The 18,826-nt window shown below is 37.1% G+C and overlaps 1 protein-coding gene across 21 annotated transcripts in view; it reads right to left on the reverse strand.

The window, feature by feature from the left end:
- The window catches only part of LOC100378430 (uncharacterized), a 66,749-nt gene that overhangs the window by 25,502 nt on the left and 22,421 nt on the right, over window positions 1-18,826 (reverse strand). For 13 of the 21 annotated variants that reach the window (XM_085492747.1, XM_085492752.1, XM_085492744.1 and 10 more), the window contains exons 3-29: window positions 18,628-18,741; window positions 17,634-17,753; window positions 17,239-17,355; window positions 16,630-16,746; window positions 15,856-15,966; window positions 15,039-15,149; window positions 14,446-14,556; window positions 13,842-13,952; window positions 13,439-13,549; window positions 12,786-12,896; window positions 12,466-12,576; window positions 11,937-12,047; window positions 11,592-11,702; window positions 11,201-11,311; window positions 10,905-11,015; window positions 10,079-10,189; window positions 9,634-9,744; window positions 9,296-9,406; window positions 8,970-9,083; window positions 8,594-8,710; window positions 5,926-6,045; window positions 4,641-4,754; window positions 3,204-3,323; window positions 2,797-2,916; window positions 2,422-2,541; window positions 831-950; window positions 248-364 (exon numbers count right to left, since the gene is read on the reverse strand). In XM_085492747.1, the coding sequence (XP_085348873.1) occupies window positions 248-364; window positions 831-950; window positions 2,422-2,541; window positions 2,797-2,916; window positions 3,204-3,323; window positions 4,641-4,754; window positions 5,926-6,045; window positions 8,594-8,710; window positions 8,970-9,083; window positions 9,296-9,406; window positions 9,634-9,744; window positions 10,079-10,189; window positions 10,905-11,015; window positions 11,201-11,311; window positions 11,592-11,702; window positions 11,937-12,047; window positions 12,466-12,576; window positions 12,786-12,896; window positions 13,439-13,549; window positions 13,842-13,952; window positions 14,446-14,556; window positions 15,039-15,149; window positions 15,856-15,966; window positions 16,630-16,746; window positions 17,239-17,355; window positions 17,634-17,753; window positions 18,628-18,741 (3,084 nt within the window). Of the gene's footprint in view, window positions 1-247; window positions 365-830; window positions 951-2,421; window positions 2,542-2,796; window positions 2,917-3,203; window positions 3,324-4,640; window positions 4,755-5,925; window positions 6,046-7,711; window positions 7,871-8,593; window positions 8,711-8,969; window positions 9,084-9,295; window positions 9,407-9,633; window positions 9,745-10,078; window positions 10,190-10,904; window positions 11,016-11,200; window positions 11,312-11,591; window positions 11,703-11,936; window positions 12,048-12,465; window positions 12,577-12,785; window positions 12,897-13,438; window positions 13,550-13,841; window positions 13,953-14,445; window positions 14,557-15,038; window positions 15,150-15,855; window positions 15,967-16,629; window positions 16,747-17,238; window positions 17,356-17,633; window positions 17,754-18,627; window positions 18,742-18,826 lie in introns of all 21 variants that reach the window. The other 8 variants (XM_085492749.1, XM_085492743.1, XM_085492748.1 and 5 more) reach the window with 8 other exon arrangements.

Raw genomic sequence — 18,826 nt, forward strand, 5'->3', positions numbered from 1 at the left:
ATACTATCCAGGACGAAAGGGCAACGCATGGTCCTTTATTCTCTAAAACTACATTTATAAAGTTTGATAGTCAAATAATTTGTTCTTAAAATCTCAAACTTTCTAGACTGGTTAACACTCCAGAATGAGAAAATTAACATTTTGGGTAAGTGTGACGTGTTAGGTTGTCGATAACAGAGAATGAACAACTAAGAATAAACAGGATAACTTTTTTGGATAGTACCGATACCATGAAAAGGTTGATTACCTGTATTTTGACAGTTCGTTCCAGTGTATCCAGTTCGACAATTACATGTATACGAGTTTGCGCTTTGTATACATATGCCGTTGTTTAAACACGGAGAACTACTGCATGGATTCGATACTGCAAAGGGTAAAAATAGATTTTGTGTTGAATGTTGCCCGACAACCCGTCAACCCTAGTGAATACAGAATGTTGCATATCACATCGACCGCAATTAAATACACAATTGGTTTATCCAACTCAAGTGTCGGTTCACACATCAGGTTCACACCTCTACTAGGTGACATATAAGCTATATACTTTTACAACTGGTTCGGGTCAAAATTACACTACTGTGTACTGTATGCGACAACCGGTAACAGAACAACGTTTTGATAATCACTGAAAAAAATTTCTTATGAAAATATTATTATGACACAAAGTCGAATATGAGTATGTGTAATACAAATTATAAAATATAAGAATATCAACTATATAAACCCCATTACTATGGAAACGGAGAAACCGCATGCAAATATATGACTATGTAACCATTGTGCAATATCAATGAGGGAGTGGTGCATTGAACGAGAAAAAGTTAGAATACCTGAGAAAGCACAATTCTGGCCGTAAAAGCCAGCCCGGCATGAACAAGAATAATAGGTTCCAGATAACATGCATGTAGCACCATTCTGACAGGGATTGGGGTTGCATAGATTATTTCGAACTAAATGGAGAATATGGAGAGAAGGTAAGGCTTTAATTATCATGCAAATTTCAACACTAGAATACCACAAAAAGAACCACGTCTTTCCACCCATACACAAACATTTCCTTATATTCTAAAACGAAATGGTAAATGGGATATAGAATATGTACTGAATGTATGATATGAAATATGACAGAAAAAATGTGTGACATTAGATGATGTGATATACGAGAGATGATATGTGATATATGAGAGATGATATGTGCTATATGAGAGATGATATGTGATATGTTAGAGATGAGAGATGATATGTGAGAGATGAGAGAAGATATGTGTTATGTGATAGATGATATGTGAGAGATAATATGTGATATATGAGAGATGATATGTGATATATGAGAGATGATATGTGATATATGAGAGATGATATGTGTTATGTGATAGATATGTGAGAGGTGGTGTGGTGTGATGTGGTGTGGTGTGGTGTGATGTGATGTGGTGTGGTGTGGTGTGATGTGATATGAATTGATGTGATGTGATGTATATATGCTATGAATTTAAGTAATATGATATATTATTTACTGCAATTAGTGCTATATAATGAATATTGTGCAAAATGATAAGTTATGACAATAAACATGACATATAGAAAAGCAGCCCTTTCATTCCCAACACCGCATGCGTTACCACTGTCTGTAAAATAAGCGTGATCATTAATGTATGTGAACGTAACGCAATGTCACTGTTGACAGAAAGCATAATTAAATCATTAAATATTGAGCATGGTTATTGATATAAGCACACGTATAATAAATGTGTTAACATTAGAAATGTCCCGAAATTAAACAATTACAAAACATTACAATTTATAATTGTTCGCATTAGACCTTATTCGTGAATGGCAGTCAAAATCTCGTTAAGAGCGAAAGAACCGCGAGACTTGTGACCGGACAGCCAACCCATCCACCATCCCACCCACCATCCCGTCCACCAAGAATATGTTCCATATCATTAACATCGTCGCGTCCACAGTTCTTAACCATGGTATTTAGAACGGTGGGCTCGAAGGCGGTATAAATGGAACACTATTTGAGGGTGAAAAAAGTCCCATAGTTTCCTCGCTCTCTACGAGATTTCAGCAGCCATTTGTGAAAAGTGTCTAACCATGCAGTGTTCACGCATGAAATTCATTGTAATGTTCAATTGTATAGAAGTTGCAACCTGAATATTAACGTATGTTATTTCTTCATATTACAATTACACTGTTATGTTAAGTGTTTGAATAATTATTATTGACGCAATAATTATTATTATGAAATTTAATAGCATATTACAGCTACAGACAGACAATGTTAAACGCGTTACTTTTTGATGCATGTTAAAATATTTTGAGTTTATATATTAGTGATTATTTTCCGTTATAAGCCCACTTCCCAAAAGAGTTAAAACAAATCATTAACCATTTGCACTACTTGTAGAACAAACTTACGATTCTGGCAGTGATCGCCAGAGTACTCATCAAGGCAGTAGCAAACATATCCGGGAGAATCATCGGATGCTATGCAGTAGCCATCGTTTTGGCATGGATTGTTATCGCAGGGGGAGGTCACTGGTTTGTATTAGAAATTTAAACGTGTGGTAAATTATTAGATAATATTATGCATACACACAAACGTAAGCATGAAGAAAAGAACGCCACACAAAAAGACACGATACAATTACAGAAGGCAATAATAATATAAACACTACAGACAAAAAACAGCTACAGATATTCACTACGCTTATTTGTAATACTAAAATACAATTACAATCTAATGTTTAGCATATGACTCTAACATGTTAGATCTTGTTCTATAGAATCTACCTGTAGTTTCACATCGTGTGCCCTCATAGCCAGTAGGACAAGAACACGAATATGTGTCGTCTGTTGCGGTGCATACACCATTGTTTAGACACGGAGACGAGTTACAGGGTCCTGCGTTATCTATAAACCCAGTAGGTAATATTGAAAGTATGTAAATCACACCTAGTATGATTAATTATGACATACATGGAGCATGTTGCATATATAAACAATATTATATAAGAATGTTTATATTGAAAAAAGGAGAGGTTTTTTTTCTGCGATATCGCTACTAGAGGTTTTATTCATGAAGGTATGGAGACAACACTTATATCATTTATGTAGTGTTTCAAATACTATATACCATCGCTTAGTGTTTAACAACTAATATAACGTTGCATAGTAACATAATCGTGGGCAAGTATTACCTGTTTCGCATCTGTCTCCAGTCCACGGAGAAAGGCACTGACAGACGAATTCCTCATTGTTGTTATACGAGCTGCAGGTACCGCCGTTCAGGCACGGTGTGCTCAGACATGGATCAGAAGCTATGTGCAAAGACAATAATACATATGTCAGTCTTGGAAGAACATATATGTCATGAAGAAAGATTAATCACAAATTACATTTAACTGGCAATACTACGACATATGTTACCGAATATCAAAGTTAAAATTAACACCAATTATATCAAATGATAGACTGGCGCAGTCGGGGCGATTAATTTGTTTTTGTTGTTTAAATAAAACGAAATTTCGCGAAATGGAGGTGTTAGCGCGAAATCCCCTGTAACTGCGAAATCACCACGACTGGATTAATCTGCATGACCCTCTACAGACACTGCAGGAACCCGTTGATTTTTCAACGGGTAATTATGTTAATGAGTGTTTTAATTGACAATCATCTAAGCCAATCACAACGTCTCTTCAACTGACCTCTGCCCGAGAAGACGTCGGCTGATTGTAGCAGCCGATTTTTTTTTTTTAATTCTACGACTAGTTCGAGTTACTTTTTTACACATTATGATGAATTAGAAACGACGACTACGACAAACTCGAATTTCAACGTGCCGACATGTTGAGTCTGCAGTGTGACCTTTACCATGTTGACCTCATTATGCACGTACTAGTAATTCCGCGCCCACCTCATTATAATATGTGCATTCATGAATATTTAATAGCAATGAATTTTCTGCAGAATAAACCAGTCGCGAATTTTTTAATTTTATTTAAACTATAAACACAAATTAATCGCCCCGACTGCGCCAGTCTAATTAAATGACATCAAAACTTTGATGCACGTGGCTTGTAAACAATAACTGTAACTATAACCTAGCTTGTTAAGCAGACATCTCGATCTCTTTTGCTGTTTGCTATCGCTCTTCTTTAAGGTTTATCTTTACTGTATATTTTGAGATCACACCCATTATCAAAACCAAAATGTATTTTACCCAAATATCACAGTAGGTGTTTATGTCTTTATATAAAATGTATGTTGATGGAGGAACTCGTGGTGATCAGTTTCGTTCTCATATTCGAAATAAATTCACCGTGATGTGAAATATTATATCCTTCCATGTATGACGTAAAGTTGCCATTTGATACAGTGAACATTATACATATTCTATATATCAAACTTCAAATGTAATATCAGGATATACATAATATCGAGAGAAATAGTTTGTCATTATACAAATTATAAAACAAATACCATGTAAAATAAAAAAATAAACACACACACACATATATATGATCATGCGCACTGACAGGTAGAACCTCGATGAATATTAATATTGACGAATGTCAATATGACATCGTTCATTCAAACGGGGTCCTGTGTCAATGTTCATGTATATATCCCCTCACCAATTTGGCACACATATCCCATGTATCCGTGCGCACAGTGACATATAAATATAGTGTAAGAATACACCTCGCAAACGCCTCCGTTTTGGCAAGGATTGCTATAGCAGGGTGTTTCTATGGATTAAATGAAGATTATTCATTGTGGTTATCGATAGATCTATTTACTGCATGCAATTAACACCAAAGGAAAGCAAAGGAGAGTTCGTAGAAGTGAATACATGCAAATTCATGCTTGGTTTTAAAACTGAACAGAGCATATAGATTTAGGATAAAAAGTGCAAACTCACACAGTTCACGCAACACCACATCATTAATCATATTATGAAGTACAGTGTATATAGCACTGTATATCATGTGTATGAAGAGAAGCCTGTGTCGATAGTAACCCACATTCAGAGAGATGTTTAATGATTTCGCGCTGCAACCCACCAATTAAACCAGTAACCCACATAACCCATCTCCAGAATGATTTTATAATTTGCATGTATCTACCGATTTCACAGTTTAATCCCGCATACATGTCAATGCACGAGCATATATAAATATTGTCGTCTACGACTGTGCAAGTTCCTCCGTGTTGGCATGGTTCAGTAACGCAAGGGTCCGCTGTTAGAAAATTAAAGTTAGTTAAATTAGGTTGTGCGTTATTTGCCATCAATGGTTTTATTTTTTGTGTCAGTGCTGTTTCCATGGTTATAATTCGATTTGGTTATCAATTTTAACGGATGACATTATTGTTGAATAATTTATTGATATCGTTTTAAATTTCGATTGCACTTGTTTTCAGCGAAAAGTTTTTTGTTTTTTTTATTTACCCCATTCCGTAGTGCAGTTATCTCCCGACCAACCATCAGCACAACTGCATAAATAGAGGTTAATGTTGACGACAGTGCACTCGCCGCCATTTTGACACGGGTTTGGAGCACACGGACTAATCGGCACAGGAGCTATAGGCAGCAAGGTGTAGCATATACAAGGTTAGTTGGAAGAAACGTGGTATTAGTACTAATATATTACATTAAATGGTATTTAGGAAAGAACGATAGATTATTAGTCATATATGAGTAAATTACTAGTTTTTGAAATGGGCTAAGACTACAATGGAGAACAGAATAATGCATATTAGTACGCATATTTCAACAGATTATATACTTCTAACTTTGAAAACTTATATTTAATTCAAACATGCACACACTCTATCAGGTTTTACGTCAAACACGCGACATGCACAATTCACAAAAGTATATATAAGACATATTGGAAGTCGTATTCTGATAGTACTTACGGATTTGGCAATGATCGCCTGTATATCCATTGACGCAGGAGCAAATATAGCTGTCATAGTCACTATTTGGGGTACACGCCCCCGCGTTTTGACACGGGAGACTTTCGCATGGATTTGACGCTGAAATACAAAATTTCAGTGGTCAGTAGTATGAGTATGAAATGAGATAAATACATTGATGGGATGCAACTAAATGAAGTGCGTTCACAGAAGAAATCTTTTGCGGAATTACTCGGAATTTGTCACTGAAAGTTTTCCAACAGACATTACAAAACGCCAGGAAGTGACTTACTATCGACAACTATGTAATGATCTGTCTCAATGAACGCACCTCCAGGAGTGCGAGATGAAATGTGCAATGATATATGTGTTATGGGTGATAGGATGACGAGGGTAATTTATGCAGATATGGTAATTTGCATGCAATAAATACTTTAAAATACTTTATTTTAGCTGGAATTTATTTTCACTGATTAGTGACGAGTTGAATGTAAAATATAGTGAAACAAATATATTCACTGGATTTTATTTTCACTGAATCATCCCTTCAGCGAAAATTAAGTCCAAGCGAAAATAAAGTATATTACAGTAGATGGGAATATGAGCTCCCTGTGCTTCTAATTGTGCATTGTGGTATATGATGGTGTAGATCGGGGTATGAGGTAACTAACTATTGATACTGTTAAGCGCGAGAGTGCTTTGTTACACTTATCTGTATATTTTTTTATAAGTGCACGTTACGTATTTGTTTGTGATCTTGGTCACATTTAACGCTTACTCCGCGCATGTGGTATTTTACAGAGCATGCAGATCTACTATGCTGGACCACCACCGTGCCTCCTACATGAATGATCGTGTTAATCTTACATTCAAGCTCGCACCGAATTCCGATGAACCCTTGGGGGCAAGCACAGGTGTATGCCGTGTTGTCAGCATTTGTTGAGCATGCCCCACCATTTAAACATGGAGAGCTTTCACATGGATTCGTTCCGGGATTTACAGCTGAAACAAATCATTGCATTACTCAATCAATACGCCATTTTAAGACACACAAGCAAGTTAGAGTAGGTAAAGACGGCGGCTTCCTGTGCTATAATGATCTGCAATGAAGTTTGATGAGCATTATGATTTAGACATGCTTATGATTCAGCGCAAGCATGTTTTGCATTTCATGATCAGATGTCAGTGATGTAATATGTAATGTTCGACATGTGTAGCCTTATGATGTATCTACCGAATGAAGAGCGTGTTGCCATGCAAGACTATTGGCCGCCATTTTGTTTCTTGAAGTATGTTAAACTAAAAAAATACAAATGATGAAGTTAGTTGAGATGTGCTGAGATGTTGCAAATCTTAAGGAGGTGTGTATCCTTACTATAAAATTACCAAAAATTACATTGCTATAGCAGAACTGAGTACTAGAATACATTTAATTCTATGCCATGCAGATGGTGTGAAATAGATGAGTGGTCGTGAATGAATCATAAATATGTAAATGTGTATTTTATGCTTTTTGAGGTCATTTGATTATAAATAAAGCGTTGCATCGATCCAGTAGCTGTCGTATGTGTAATGCAGTTCAATATATCGTGGATAGAGCAGTGTCATATGTGCAAGGGATGTTGCATTGTCGTTTTGAAGTGTAATATTGTAATTACCCAGAATTTTGTGAAATAGTGTTTTTCAAAACAGAGCATTGGTTTAATTGTTGGTGAGATTCGGGTCAAAGTCTGTCTTTGTCATGTTGCTGTGATTTGTCCATGGTGGGTTTTAAGTGGGATCTTACTGGTGCAATCAAGTCCTGTCCACGCTGGTAGGCAATCACATTGGTACCCAATGCCCGAGTCCAGGGCTTGGCAAGTGCCGCCATTTTTGCAGGGAATACTAAGACAAGGATTTGGAGGTAGTGGTGGTGTCGTCACTGGTGGAGCATATGTTGTCATTGCTTGCAAGAAAAATAAAAGAATAAATTATAGATATTTTTTTGTGATTTTTATTATGCTGATAGTTCCTTTTAAGATGACCTATTAGGAGCACAGCTATGCCTGTATGAAAAAACAAAAAATGCTTTGAGATTATTACATATAGAAAACATATTGCAACATTCAGTGGACAAAAGTGCAGCCATTGCATGATCCTATATCACAAAGCAAGAAAGCAGAAGTCGTTATTTACATTTATCTTCTATAATTTGTACGCGCGATGCTGCTTATACGCATTGGAGAGATCAGTCAATTTAAACTGCGTTGCATGAGAACGTACTGTTGATTGAGTGACTTTGATTTTCAATTACACAATAGTGATTTTAATTATGATTGATGAACATCTATTTGAAACACACATCACCTAATCATGCTTAGTTAGTAGACTATGCAAAACTTGTTATAAGTTGAATCAACAAAATGACACACAGCACTTCACAGAATAGGTGAACCATGCATACACAACAGAAGGATGTACAGCAATGGAACCATGAGACAAAACACTACACAACATGTAAGAACAACAACCAATCATCAAGCTAATCAAAACGATTGGACAAGCCAATAATAAACACTTAACTCCTTGATCATGCTTCAATTTGAAAAAAAAAAAAAACAACAACAAAAACGTCTTTTTGGGGAACAAATGAAACTACAGAACATATAAGCATGCAATTATTAATTACCAATTTCACAATTAGCTCCTAGCCACTTTGATGTACAAACACAAAAGTAAGTTGAATTTTCATAGTCATTGAAACAGGTAGCACCATTCAGACATAGTTCACTGCTACAGTAGTCAACTAGAAAGCGGTGAAAGAGAAAGTTTAAATTTCTACCAAATCCCTTAAAGTGATAGTTAAACACAGGTAATTATTTATTTTCGTTTTTACTGAGTAAAATATCAAGGTGAAACAAAAAAATATGCCATATCATACGTATCTTATCTCATTAAATATAGTTCAATATTTGATAACATGCATGCATTTATTTCGACATAGAGTTCTACAGACAACTATATTGGACAACACACACGCAGACACGTGACAGACATGTGATTACCAAGTTCGCATGTACTTCCTGTCCATTCTACTGGGCATGCGCACTCTGCAGCTGTGTCAGTGTTGCTGCAGACGCCACCATTCATACAGGGGTTGTCAATCACACAATAGTCAACTGAAAACGAGAAAATATTTCTCAGTGTGTATTATTAGCATATTGCTAGATGGTTCATTCGATGACCATGAGTTATTTTATCAGAAAAGTTGGTGATATCGTTAAATCATTCTACAAGTCTGTTATTTTGTACTGTATTGCCGGCACTCATACAATATGCATTGATACATTTTCACGAAATGGAACAAACATGCACTATAAATAACTCCTACCCATCTCGCAGTGAGTCCCTGTCCAGCCTACTTGACATGCGCATTCATTGCCATCTGCCATGTTTGTGCAAGTTCCACCATTAACGCAGGGTGTAGTTAAACAGTAGTTAACTGGCATACAATGAATGAATGAATGAAGATGACATTTAAGTAGCAATGAGATGGTGTATGTCAATGATAAGTATGTTAATGGGAAGATTTCAATCGTGTGTACAATGTACAACAGTTCATATGCAGATTATTAACTTGACGACAAAGGAATTACGTAAATGAACATTTGCTGGCAATCATACCAAATATATTAACAGTGCAATGTGTATTTATAAATAGAACATTACCCTGATCACAGTTTGTTCCCAACCAGCCTGACACACAGGTACATGTGTATCCGTTAGCGTTAACTTCGCATACTCCACCGTTTTTACAAGGAGTGTCCATGCAGTGGTCAACTACCATTAACAAACATGCAAAAGGTGTGTGTTAATTTCAGCAAAAGGTGTGTGTTAATGATTTACTCTGAAAACTCACGAATGCACGAAATATCACAATTCACTGTAGACACATTAAACATTTACGTGACAATGACAACAGAGAATAAATTAACACGATGAAGATACAGAATAAATTCAATTATAATGGTATGTTAATTACATTGTGTAAAAAACATTAGAAAGGTTAAATTCAACTTTTGGTTCAAATAAATAATACTGATACAGGTTTTGTGTGCAGAATTGTATTGCATGTTTCACAAACGACAATAATACCCATAATGCAATGCATTACCCCATGTACAATCTGTATTGGTCCATCCTGATGCGCAGACGCACTGGAACGTTGTGTCCGTGTTTGTACATGCTCCTCCATTTTTACATGGTACCACATAGCAGTAGTCGACTATAGTGCAGCATTTGCAGTTATTGAGAATAAACATAAGTTAGAGGGGAGAATAATTCCGGAACATATCAGATGCAAACACATGCAAAGTGAACACACGAATGAGAATAAGAAAACATGTATCTAACTTATCCTTAACAAAAAATGTCACAAGAGATAGGAATCCAGCCATCATAATCACGCAAGAACTCGTATGAAGGTAGAACTTTAAACCAAATACACCAAACAGTTAAAAAATTGAATAATTTAAAAACAAAATACAGAGTAAGGTGTATTTACAGTACATAGTGAAACTAGATGGATCATGCAAATTAGAAAATCATTATTTGTATTTACACACAGTGATTTTGAACTTTAAAAAACTGAAGCAGAACCAACAACTAGGCAGATAACTTTACAGCATATATTCACACACAGAGAAACCAACGCACTTGAGGCAAAAAAGCACTGAGTGTTGAAATTCTAAATTTATACAGTAAAAAGTAGAATAATTATATTAAGAGCGCACTGTATGAACAAATAATTCATGCAAATTAAAATAAATTAAAATGTTCTTTGCACACACAGAGGCTTTTAACTTAAAAATAGAAGCAGAACCAATTACCAAGCAGAGAAAGTGCCCTGCATATAACAACACAAAGAAAAGCCAGGACACTATAGACAACTGAACAATTCGTGCTGAAAACCAAACTCCACACGACATGCGAGAATTTACCCTGTTCACAGTTCGTTCCTCTCCAGCCACCAGAGCATATACACGTGTACACAGTGTCTGAATTAACACACGTGCCAGCGTTCTGACATGGCGCGGATACACAGAAGTCCACTGAAATGCAAGGTGTGAGGGTGTGCCGTTACCAAAAACAGAAGTTGCCTACATTTGTAAACGGAAGTAGCCACGCAGTTCTCCGTTGTTAAACAATTCAGCCGAGTATATATAATCAACTATTTAACAATCAGTATGCCAAGAACTTTAAGCGACATCGAACTACTATATGAATCAATTCATACCCTGTTCACAGTCTGTTCCAATCCAACCTGTCTGACAATCACAGTCGTAACCATCTATTCGATTTGTACATGTGCCTTGGTTTAAACAGGGAGCACTTAAACAATAATCCACTGTTGTGTAAAAAAAGACGGATATTATCGCATCATAAGGGAATCCGAGGAATTAAAATATTACCACTTTAAAGGTTGCTATCTTTATACACGAAATTTAAAAGTCTGTCCTTCATGTTTTATTGTAAAAAACGACGGTTATGTAAAAGCGATATGAATAACGTAGTATTTTAGGTTAATATTACAAATCTGAGTATTTATACGGATGTTGTAATTTATATGATTTTTTTAGGTGACTATGGGAATAAATAAAACAAACTGCTTTGAAATGAGACTTTACCCTGGTTACATTGTGTTCCAAGCCATCCCGTCGTGCACGTGCATGTGAAACCACCTGAATTGACCTCACATAATCCTGCGTTCTGACATGGGTCACTCGTACAGTGGTCAACTAGTAGCAATATGAGACACAGTTAACAAATCAACAAATGGTAGCTACCAACGCGTTCAAATAACCAGCGACAAACAAAGTAAAACCAATATACTGCTTGAAAGTTGTATTTACAAAAGTGGAATTGAACTTGAATCAAATGGGGTGTCTGTATCAATGTGACGAAGAATTACACACAACTTTTCAATCATCATTAAATTAATATACACACAAATACTGAGATTACGTCATTACCCCATGAACAATCTGTATTCGTCCATCCTGGTGCGCAGGCGCATTGGAACGTTGTGTCTGAATTTGTGCATGCTCCTCCATTCAAACATGGCACAACAAAACAGTGGTCGACTACGGTAAGGGCGGCAATCGTTGTTTTATGATTCATTTGCAGAAGAACACATGCGTGGAAAATTGAAACATTTCAATGTCAATTTCAAGAATGAAAACAGTTTAATGTTTATGCACACCATGCATACACCCATTCCATGGTGAAATGAACGAAAGACCGTTTAATTGTAAAATACACACACACCATGAAGTGAAGATATAAAAGGCGTAGTTCCCTGTAAGAATTCTGCAATTGCAGTAACTGTTATATTGCACGACCGTGTTAGTAACGCTGTTTTCCACATAATTTGAATTAAAAGAGCACAACACACCACACGCGACCGACTAGTAGGAACTATATATATATATATATATTGTGAGTTGACATGCTGAGAAAAGTTTACCACACATTGCATGCAAGATATAATTTGTGATTTACCCAGTTCACAGTTCGTTCCTCTCCATCCTCCCGCACAAGTGCATGCGTACATAGTGTCTAAGTTTACACACGTGCCAGCGTGCTGACATGGCATGGAAACGCAGTAGTCCACTGAAATGTAAGGTGTGAGGCGTCCGATGTTAACAAGGAATGACGAACGGTATGTTCGCCTTTTATTACTTAGCAATCGCCGCGACGGGACGGTGAGATTGAGCAGAGCATTTTTTTTTTGTTGTTAATTCGAGTACAATCTAATATAAAACTCTCCGAGCGATGAAAACGTTAAGGCAAAAGAACTAACGTATGCTATGAATTCATACCCTGTGTACAGTTTGTTGCAATCCAACCTGTCTGACAATCACAGTCGTAACCATCTAGCTTGTTTGTACATGTGCCTTGGTTTAAACAGGGAACACTTAAACAATAATCCACTGTTATAATAAAAAATACATACAAACATTATACAATGATCGAAACAGTTTACAATCAACCAAATTCGTTAGATTTTCTAATCTCTAATTCAGCGTATTACTTTAATAATTATAGTGGTTGGTGATTAAATTATTTTAACCAAGTGTATCGTCATTTGTGCTGCTAAATAATTCCTATTTTAACAATAATAAAGAAAGTTATTATCAGCTACTAAACGATCATATTTATGTCTATTATTTCGTGAAATTCATATTTCACCATGCAACATTCCGTTTGACATATTAATATCATGCAAATTTGAATTTGATTTTGATTTTTGAACTGTTCAATAGCTAAGAATATATTCGATCATTCATGCATTGATTAGTCATTTTGTTCTCCCCTCAGTAATATAATAGTTTTATCAATAAACCAATAATAGTGATTTTGAAAATTGTATTCCTATGTATTGCGTTACGTCATGCTTTGCAGATTATCACTAGCAGACCCTTACAAGACGTCTACGCTTAAATAAATAGTTTGAATTCGTTGAAGACTTTACCCTGGTCACATTGTGTTCCAAGCCATCCCGGCATACATGTACAGTCGTAACCCGTTGAATGAACCTCGCATAGTCCGGCGTTTTGACATGGGGTACTCGCACAGTGGTCAACTAATATAACATAAATTACACCATTATCAATCGAACAACTAATGTGTTAGTACAAAAACAGGTCCGCCATTCTCACAAACTGCCACTAAAGTGTATGTATGAAACAAAAATACTAATAACAATTCACGTATAAGAGCAGTGATCAACACACGCATGTTTGTCATAATCGATGTGAATAAATCAGCTGTGTTATTCCACTATTCTAATCACTATGGCGACGACAGCAAACAAACAAACAAAAAACAGGAAATCAGAACACACGTGTACAACGATTATAAATGTACACCATTACCCCATGAACAATCTGTGTTTGTCCATCCTGCTGCGCATGCGCACTGGAACGTTGTGGCTGTGTTTGTACACGTCCCACCATTCTGGCACGGCACGGTATAACAGTAATCGACTAATGAAGAATTAATTAAATAATATTAGACAATTGAATGAAAAATTAAAAAACCACGTTATTGACAGCAAACTGAGTCCCCCACTGTTTTACGACTAAAACATGTGTTTTTTGTAATGGCATGCAGGAGCAGCGACTCGACAGTACACAACAAATTATGTAAACTACATTACATCTGAATGTAACAGTCATATATGGAATTTGCATAAAATAGTTCGTAACACAAAATTAGCATAAAGAGTGAGGAGTACATTTCAAGAGAGTACATGTACAGTGTATATATACATCGGTCGGTGTAAGATTAGCGACCTTCGATGAATATATTTTCTGGGAAAAACCTGATTTTGAGTCAGGACTATGTTGCGGAAGCAGAATTTTGTGGTTAGTGGTGGTAGAAGGGTTGGATAAAGCACAATAAAAGCAAAACAATGTACGCAATTCTCGCATGCATGAGAAAGTATCACACCCACACTAAATTAGTTTTGAATGTTACCCGCTTCGCAGCTTGTCCCTCTCCAGCCACCCACACACGTGCACATGTAGGTGGTGGCCGTGTTGGCACAGGTGCCACTGTTTTGGCAAGGATCAGACACACAATAGTCCACTGAAAAAATAAAGTTCGAAGGGTGCAGTGATATGAATGTGGCCGTGATAGGATGTGTCCGATTGGTGCTTGCTAACAGATAACGGACATTTTGATAGCCAGTCTTTTTCACCTCGAGGCTCGTACATGACCTGACAACAGCCCGTATTGCCACCGTGCTGTTGTGGCATTCACGAGAAACGGAAAAAACGTGCGCGAGTCTGATGTAGACGGGAGACGGGCTAATACTCACTACTACACCGACACTCACATTGATGGGCAATGCCGATAGGCCGTGGTGCATCATAGGTAATCGAAAAACAAATTACACTTTCACGTAAAATTAAAAAGTAAAAAAATATCGATGCTTTATGTAGTATTGTTGTCATGCAGACATCAAAATAAAAAGGCCATTGAGATCTGTTCCCGGAGTTAGCCTATAGAAAAATGATCTGCAGAACGAAATGAAGTTAAAAGTTTGTAATATATGTAGAGTAGTTTACCATGTTCACAGTTGCCGCCAAGGTATCCCACAACGCATATGCAGGAATATCCAGTCACGTCCGAGGTACATATTCCGCCATTTTGACACGGTGCACTGTTGCATGGATTTACTTTACAAGAAAAGGAAGGTGTGTTACATTAATGCAGTGATTATGTAAACAGCGTGTTACAAAACAGAGTGCTGTTAAAAAAATCTTACAGGGCTGCAATTCGTGTCAGTCACTCTTGTTTTGGCAAAAATTATTAAATGATTTGTTTCCAATTAATTTATGTTTCATAAATATCTCTCAGGAATTAACACTTAACATAATAGTTGTGAGCACATCATGAATAATCGATTGATCACGTGATTCGGCATTTATATACAATACGTTTTGAAACCATAGCAACACTAAATGAGAATAGGCCGTCAATACGGATAACTTCTCACTCATAGCCCCTGACTAGATGTTCAAAGGCCAAACAGCATACACACAAGCATTTTAATGCGATAATATTCACAAAATTCTCGAGCCTGATCAAAATATGTTTGGATGTACAAATTCTGCCATGATTTTTATGTTGCCGAACCATTCTATGTTGCCGAACCATTCGCGGAAAAATATTGTTGCCAGTGACAACCAACCAGACGTAATCAGGCTATCACTTGACGAAAGAATTACTGTGAGATGTGCTAAAATTGTTCACTGTCGAAATGAAAATATCTAACCCGTCAAAACAAGTAATTGGCATTCACTTAACTTGCCCAAAATATATGCCCAAAAATATGTTTCCACGGACAAAACGAAGACATCAAATATTTCAGAAACTGTGTACCTGTATCGCATAGATCTCCAATCCAACCGGGCTGACATTCACATTTAAAGGACGACACGGAGCCTTCACATACAGCATTATTTCTACAAGGTGTGCTATTACAAGGATTCACTGCAGGTCATGTAGCAAGTATATTTCAAGTTTTACATTAACATAGGAATATTTAAACAACTTTACGGAATGTACACAGCACAGCAAAGCGTAACGAAAACTAAGAGATATACATAACAAGCTAGAAAAGACCACAGTCGACTAGCAGCTCGTGGTTCCAATTTCGTGTGAGAGGCGGTGTATTTTGCACGCACTCTACGCATCGAACACGGAGCGTGACGACTGTGGCACTTTGAGTCATGCAATATGAAAATTAAAGTAAAGACGTTAGTCAGCTACTGTAATATCTAGATAGGGTTAGTTATAACAGTAAATATCTGGCTAAAGTTAGTTAAAAGCGTTACATTACTGGGTGGCTTACAGTCGGTACAAGGACAATATCAAAAGCACTGCACACGTCAAATCGATGAAAGCAACATGCACCGTACAGGGCGTGACGTACTAGCTATGACAAACAAACACTCCACGCGACACATAAACAACAACACTGGCCAAGCCGTGACATTTTTATATTATTTTTTCTTAAATCGTGTTCCGACGCAAAATTACGTCAACGCAGGGAGATTCTAAAAACTATTTAAAACAATGAAATTGCCACGACTGGGCCAGTCTAGTCCACAGCATGCACATCTGACATAACGCGTCAGGGTGAATCGCGCTTACCGGACGCACAGGTGGGACCAGTCCACGCGCTTGGACAGTCGCAGGTGTAAGACGACCCATCTTCCCCGTTCACGCAGATACCTCCATTTTGACAAAGATCGCTGCGCTCGCAGGCACCTATAGGAAATGTCTCAAAGAGTTAGTGTTGGATTTTATTTTCCTCCAAAAAAAACCTGAAATTTAAGTCCGTAATACTGGTAATATATTATCACAATGATACAATATTATTGCTGTATAACAGAGTAGTAAATAATTTTACTGAAAAATATATATATATATCGCAATTACATCATAATATCTATTTAACATTAATCGAATAACCAAATAAGGCATTTTTGTTCATCAAACATGTGCTGGATACGCGTTTCTCACTCTACTAATCCATTTGCCACAGTTACCATGGCAGCCACCTTACAATGAACGTACAATAGTTCTGGAGCATGGAAGTACTTGAACCGAAATAATACACATTAATGCGAAATCGAATCCCATGGAATTTACAATGTGTCAGGCAATATTGAATACTGTGTTTTAATTAGCAGAAGGAGGATATAGTATCAGAGTGACTCCCCCACCGGGCCCCAAAAGAAAGTCGACAGATACACGTACCTTGGCTGCAAGTCTCGCCGGTCCAATCATCTGTGCATTGACACACGAAGTAGGTTTGGTCCTCATTAGAGTCACATTCTCCGCCATTCTGACACGGATTACTCAAACATGGATCACCTAGATGCAGTAACGTATATTATACATTTTTATCAATTTCACTCAATACTTTGCAACTTTGCTAGATGATAATTTTCAGTTGTAAAACAAATTTCGAATACTTGGCTTTGAAGTCGAAAAGTTGAGTTCACTTCGTTACACACAACTACAATATAACCGGGGATATTATGCAGGCATTGTTACAGTAATAGTCATGCGTGGTTACCATGGATGTTTCCTCTCCCGCAAGCACGCCCTCAGAGAAAGACAAAGATGAATTTTATGAAATCTATACATACCAATACTACAGGTAGATCCTTCCCAACCTCCAATGCATGCACACGTGTACTTATGACCAACTTCCGTACATGCTCCACCGTTCTGGCAAGGGTTGCTTTCGCATGGAGTTAACGTGAATACTGTAACAAAGATGGGGTACGAAGGGAAGGGTTACCCGATGACCTGACTACAACACCCGGCATGCATTAGCTAGTAAAGTCACGTAATCAGGGACGGTATATGACAAGATGTTTACCGTGTCATGCAACAGAGTAGTACGCATGCTGACAATTATCCTCAAATAGAAAAACAAAAAAAGGGCAAATACGAAAACACCAAAGTGATCAATCGATAGTTTACACATTCCCATGATTCTGTCTTAATATATCCTGTAAATATGACGTCACCTGAAAACCAGCGCGCGACTTTCTTCATACTGAATGATATTTTATGCCAAGCTAAGACGCGCATATTTTGACAACATCGGGACACTGCAAGCTCGTTCCAAGTTTATGCAGGACGCGTGCCGTCAGCGGCTCATGTTTACGCAAAATTGTACAAATCGTACAAAATATCACATGACCAACCAGCGAATGGGCTATAACAAGAACACAAAAACGGGTGTCCTGAACTGAACGTCATTCATTATAAATCCGTTTTCAAATTAAAAACGAGCACAAATTAAACATCTCGTTCTCGGCAGTGTAAAATATGCACCCGGAGTATTGTTGCGTCAGCATAATCCAGTATCCACGTGACGAACGCGTGTATGATGACTCTAAAACGTATCGCGCAATATTTACATGAGGAAGCAACTGACCACTGTGTCAACAGGTGTTTTACGTAAGAATCGAGGAAAAAAGTCTGCACGACACAACTTGGTAAAACATGATCTGCACCAAAACCTTCGTCTAATTCGTTGATACTAGTTCTTCACACATAAATTACCCTACAATTGCATCGTGTTTCAAGTTGCCAATTGTTACGGCTGTGGGTTATTTGACAAATACTGACCTTCTTCACAGTTTGTTCCAACGAAGGTATCGGGACATTCGCATCTATAATGATCTCCTTCATCTGAACACACTCCGCCATTTTGACACGGATTGGAGCCGCATAGTCCACTTCCTGTCAACGAAAATCAGAACGTGATCGTGAGTCAAAATTAATGAATACAAAATGATAAAAAAACAGACATTAAATTCGAATGTTA

Source organism: Saccoglossus kowalevskii, chromosome 18 (genome assembly GCF_978046115.1).
Source record: "Saccoglossus kowalevskii chromosome 18, keSacKowa6.1, whole genome shotgun sequence".
NCBI lineage: Eukaryota > Metazoa > Hemichordata > Enteropneusta > Harrimaniidae > Saccoglossus > Saccoglossus kowalevskii.